This window comes from Rousettus aegyptiacus, unplaced genomic scaffold (assembly GCF_014176215.1).
Source record: "Rousettus aegyptiacus isolate mRouAeg1 unplaced genomic scaffold, mRouAeg1.p scaffold_m13_p_9, whole genome shotgun sequence".
Taxonomy (NCBI): Eukaryota; Metazoa; Chordata; class Mammalia; order Chiroptera; family Pteropodidae; genus Rousettus; species Rousettus aegyptiacus.
Genome location: NW_023416312.1, coordinates 32866494 through 32872130, shown reverse-complemented (window position 1 = coordinate 32872130; position 5637 = coordinate 32866494). Strand labels below are relative to the sequence as shown.

Here is a 5637-nt window from a genome sequence, read left to right as displayed (position 1 = left end):
TAAAAGTGCAAATAGCTGTACTTCCTTCTGAGAACAAGAGTAATGTATGCTCATTGAAAACATTCAGGATATAAAGCATGAGAGAAAAAAATCCTTTGAGATTTTTTTCCTATGAGTGTATGTATATACATACACACTATCTTAAACTGGAGCACTAGAAAAGAAAAAGGAGAGGACACTGACGACATAGCAATGGGGTTAGAGAGAGACTTCTTAGCAGAAAGTTTGAGATCTCAGAGAAAATAAAATCAGTAAGTGAAAGATATGTATATATATCACATGTACTAAAGGGAGCAAGGATAGATGGGGGCATTTTAGTTATTACTTAGTAAAAGACCATCAACCATGACTAAGGCCCAGATTCCAGAAAGGAGGAAAGATCTTAAAGAGTAAATTGAAATGACTCCCAAGAAGAAAAATGGATCCATGAACCCGCTGAAAGTTGACCTATAGAATTAAGAGAATGACTATGAAATAAGTTGAGTTTCATACCCCTAAGTGACTAGGACAACAGAGGATACAGTGACCAACATGGTCAGGACAGGATCACTGATTCTCACTGTGTCCCCAATCTGCAAGACTACCCTATTCCAGGAAGTGGCACTACCATTCAGTCAGAAACTATGGCAAAAATCTTGGGAGTCATCGCTAATTGTTACCCTTCCCTCATGGCATCACAGCTGTTCAAGTTTTCTCAGCTAAGGCCCCAGAAATTGTGGTGCAGAGACAAGCCATTCCTGTTCTATCGTATTGAAATTTTGGCTCTACAAAATCCATGAACATAATAAAATGTTGTTCCACATCACTCTATTTTGGAATAGCAGGCTATCAGGACACATTCTCTTCATTTATTCTTCATTAAAGTCCACCCTACACTTCATCACTATTTCATTCTCCATATTCTATTTTTATTCAGTTCCTAGTCCATCTTTCATAACTTTGTATTATGCATTTCATTCCAAATTTCATTCCATTATTTGATGATATATTTTTAATTTACAGTGCATATTTCACAATCCATTTATTTCAGGCCACTGCATAATTTATTCCATTCTATAGGCATTCCTATTCAATCTCGATTTCCTTCTATTTTATTTAATACTTAATTTCACACTATATTCCATTTCATTCCTTTCCTCATATAATATATTTTTCTTTTATTAGCTACGCCATTGGATATGTTTTTCTATTTTGCGCTCCATTCCACTTTCCCATAATATTCCATTCAGTTTTCCATTCCATATCCTGTTCAAGTCCGTATTTCATTCTCCATTTTATTCCAGTTTCCACTACAGTCTCAATTTCATCACAGTTTGTATTCCATTTCAAATCCATTTTCCACTCCATATTAATTAACAGTCCAAATACCATTCTATTACATTTTTTAGTTGTGTTTCAGTCCATATGGTCATCCGCTCCAGTAAATATCCCATTCCATTTTGCCAAAAGTGCTGAAACAGCAACTTTTAAGAGAATCATTTACCAATATTTTTATCAAAGAATTACAAATAAACCAAAAATTTCCTGTTCTGTGAATTTACCCATAAGATCACATTTGAGAATATGAACATTTTTTTAGCAAAAAGGATATGTTTCACATTGATGTGTTAGAGTAAAAAATTGGAGACAATATAAATGTTGATCCACATAGCAATGTTTGAAAATGTAAGCTTCTTTCATAAAAGCAATATTTTGTTGTTATACAATGGCCTTGTGGAAATTTATATATTGAAAAGCAAAGTGTGTTTTCTGGACACAAAAAGTCCATTACAAAATGATATATATGTAAAACTAATGCTATTTGTATAAAAACAAAACAACTATGAATGATTTGTGAATGGCCATTCAACTAAAAAACAATTAAACATACCCATTATTTGCTTGTGGGTAATTCTAGTTTTTCTACATTTGCTTCCCGGTTTTCAGTACTGAACATGCAGTCTTTTTGTACTAATGACTAAAAATCAATGTTCAAATGTCGAACTTCAAGCCTGTGCACCATAGCATATTTATATTAACAAAAAAAAAAAAGGCCAAATTCGTGGATTATTATGCACTCGATATAAATGATGATGTGTATCTGAGAACAGTAATATTTATAATCCTGAGCAATTCTATCTCATACTTTGGGAGATAAGGCAGGGGAAGTATCTTACTGAACATTCTCCCCTCCTTCTGGTGCATGGCACCAGGGCTGAATAATCCGAGCCAAGGCAGTGTGGGCCCCACTCTTTTTCTCACCTTTAGGTGGCTCTCAAAACAGACCTGTGTGTGGGGACATCCAGATGCCCTGAAAGTTCGGGCACAGTCCCCCACTTTGGGTCATGCAGTGGGGACAGTGTCCATGCCAGATGCCAGGGGAGACACCTGCCAGCCAGGGTGGCATTTCCTTTAAGCCATCGCTTGAGGTTGAACCAACTGAGTGGTGCTGACAAGTTAATGACAAGCTAAGCTGATTTGAGGCCACTCGAATCGTTTATATGGACAGCCCTCCCTGTGGAAACACACCCACATATAGGCCCAGAAAAGGGTGGGGAGTTCATGTAGTGGACGAGGCTGGAGGACTCCAGGGCAGAGTACTCCAGAGCCTGGAGTACACCCGCCTGTTTTGCACCAGAGGGAGCTAGGTTGCCGTGCTCCGAAAAAAAACGATTCACGTGGTCTAGAGCTCGCCAATCAGAAGCGGACACTCCACCGGGTCCCGCCCAGCTTCCTCAGTCCTCCAGCTCCTGCTCCAGCCAGGCAGCGTCCTCAGCCGCGCGCTCGGGTCTCCGGTCTCCTGGGATCATGGCCACCCAGTCGTGCTGCGAGAAGGAACAGAAGCAACAGCAGGGTGAGGTGCCCGCAGGGCCAAAGAACCAGGTCCCCGCTGTCCCTGGCGGCACCCACGAGGCCAAAAGCCATGATGCCGGTGCCGGCGTCCCCACGGTCCCGAGCGACCCGTCTCGGTCAGGTGATGGCGCCTCGCGCGGTGGCATAGCAGGTGCCTCCTCCTGCGCCATGGCCGCCGCCGGCGCCATTTCGTCCACTGCGGAGGACCCAGGGCCACTCTCCATAGACTGTGAGCAGGAGAGTGGGCGTCCTGAGCAGCAGGGCGGCCCGAGCCCCCACGCAGTGCTGCGACCTGTGGGGCCCGAGACGGGCCGAGGTCTGCAGACCGTGTACGCAGACAGCGCGGCCACCATGGGGCAAGCCACGAACGGCGCTGTCCCGGCCAGCGGGCGTCTGACCCAGACCAGGGGCTCAGCGAAGGGCCGTGGGCGGAAGCGGCCCAGCCGTGCAGAGGCTGCCCAGGCTCAGAAGCTTCCATGGCGCTGTATGTTTCCAGGGGCTCCCGCACCTTTGCCGCCATCTTCTTCAAGGGCTCAGCGCAGCAGCCATAGCCGCCGTGCACCTCAGACTTCTCCGTTGAGTGGCAGAATCCAGCCAGGCCCAGTCCTCCGAAGCCAGGCCCTGCTCTCCACATCAGGCCCTGCCCTCCGTAGTCATTCAGCTAGGCCAGGGCCAGCGCTCCGCAGCCGAGCCACGCAGTCAAACCCTGCATCCCGCCGCCGTGCACCCGAGCCAGGCCCTGCGTCCCGCCGCCGTGCACCCGAGCCAGGCCCTGCGTCCCGCCGCCGTGCACCCGAGGCAGGCCCTGCGTCCCGCCGCCGTGCACCGGAGCCAGGCCCTGCGTCCCGCCGCCGTGCACCCGAGCCAGGCCCTGCGTCCCGCCGCCGTGCACCGGAGCCAGGCCCTGCGTCCCGCCGCCGTGCACCCGAGCCAGGCCCTGCGTCCCGCCGCCGTGCACCGGAGCCAGGCCCTGCGTCCCGCCGCCGTGCACCCGAGCCAGGCCCTGCGTCCCGCCGCCGTGCACCCGAGCCAGGCCCTGCGTCCCGCCGCCGTGCACCCGAGCCAGGCCCTGCGTCCCGCCGCCGTGCCTCCACGCGAGGCACTGCTAGTCATAGCATTGAATCCAGGCCAGGCCGTGCTTTGCGAAATTCTGCTTCTGCGCCAGGCCCTCTTTCTCCTACCCGTGCAGCAGGGCCAGACCCTGCCTTCACCAATCGCCCTAGCTCACCAGGCCCTGTTCTCCGAAGGCGCGCGTCGGGGCCAAGCCCTGCCCTCCGCAGCAGGAGTCCCACTTCATGCTTTGTCCTCCGGAGTCGTCACACCCAGAGAAGAACATCCTCTAGTAGCCGCCCTTCTGTCTCTGGTGATCAGAGTCCTAATCCTTCTCCTGAGTTCTCCTTAAGAAGGCTTGTGTCCCAGAGCAGCTCACGCTCTCCTGAACCTGAGGTCCCAAACCTTCCTTCCCAGCCGCGTTGGCATGCAGTCCGTATGCGTGCCTCCTCACCCTCACCTCCTGGTAGGTGCTTTCTTTTCCCTGGGCAGTATGGGGAGAATTCCTCTTCTTCCTCCTCCACTTCCTCTTCTCCCTCCCCCTCCTCCCCTGGGCTTCGTTCTCAGAGCCCCTCCCCCTCCCCCACTAATATTTCAGGCCAGAGCTCTTCTTCCTCTTCCCCTACGTTTGGTGGCCTGGGCTCCATCTCCACTCCTAGCCCTGCTAGCCTTAGGCGTGCCTTGCTGCTGGAGTTTGATGCCCCAAGCCCTGTCTCTCCAGAAGAGCAGGCTGAAACAGAGAGCATCCCTCGCCCCACTACACCTCCTGTACTGTGACCCTCCATGTGCATCCTCATAAGTCCCAAGAAAGGAATCAGCATCCACCCACTGCCCTCAATGTGCTGTATGCTCCTACAGTTACTTGTAAGGTGTCCAGGTGATCTTGCCATTAACCAACATGAGTACTTTTGAAGCCCTTTTCGGAGAGGCAGTTTTGAAGCTTCTCCTCCCCATAGCTGCACTACCTAGCACTTATCTGCTGTTGGTTCTTGATTCCCAGCCCTCTTCTTTCTCACAAAGACCTGCTTTTGCCCCTGAGCTGAGATTTTTCCTTTTCTAAGTAGCCTTTATATAATGAAATTTTTGAATGAATAAAACAAAAGTTTATTTCATTTTAAAAATGTAGCATTTTTTGTCCCAAAAGTTTTAATCCTATGTCTTATTCACAGGATTAAAGAAAATTGTTAGCATGCTAGCTGACTCTTTAGAAGTGAGAGAGAATAAAATACTATCCTAGCAATATTTGTTCCCACTGTCTAAAATGGAGTTCTGTCCAGGAAATTCCCATTTGTGTGCTTCATACCCTCTTGGCATAGATTATTTGCAACTTGGACAAAAAAAGGGGGCAGGATTTAACCCAAGGTAGCTGGAGAAAGAATGGTAATGGAGATTCAGGGTCAGGAAAGAGGCAGGACATGACCCTGTCTGTGTGTATGTTGGTGATGGGAAGTAAGGAGTGCTGGAAAAAAGATTCGGGATCAGGAAGGGGAGAACATCTCAGTTTCTAAAGGAGGAAAAAGTTTATTTATCAGGAAGAGGGGCTCCTGAGGTCTGGGAGAGTGATTCAAGGTTGACAACTGACGTGAAAACAATCAGATATTTAGTGAAAAAAATGTTAGTGGATAATCCCATTTAAAAAAATTGTGAGCAGGTATTTGAGGGTGAGTGTGCATGTGTGTGTAGGCATATTTGGAGAACACCGGATGGACATATACCATGGTGTGAGCAGGATATATCTAGATTTTGGAATAACCG

General features: G+C 48.5%; 1 protein-coding gene across 1 annotated transcript; it reads left to right on the top strand.

Annotated features, from left to right (window-relative positions):
- Positions 1-2787: 2787 nt before the first annotated feature.
- EZHIP (EZH inhibitory protein) lies at positions 2788-4659 on the top strand. Its single transcript, XM_016134158.2, has 2 exons — positions 2788-4348; positions 4481-4659. The coding sequence occupies exons 1-2, from the start codon at positions 2788-2790 to the stop codon at positions 4657-4659; spliced, it is 1740 nt and encodes a 579-aa protein (XP_015989644.2).
- Positions 4660-5637: the final 978 nt, after the last annotated feature.

Bases quoted from the DNA above. Each gene is read 5' to 3' on its own strand.
- EZHIP (XM_016134158.2), top strand. From the start codon at position 2,788: ATGGCCACCCAGTCGTGCTGCGAGAAGGAACAGAAGCAACAGCAGGGT. The intron at 4,349-4,480 runs GTAGGTGCTTTC...CTAATATTTCAG, and splicing joins CTCCTCACCCTCACCTCCTG to GCCAGAGCTCTTCTTCCTCT.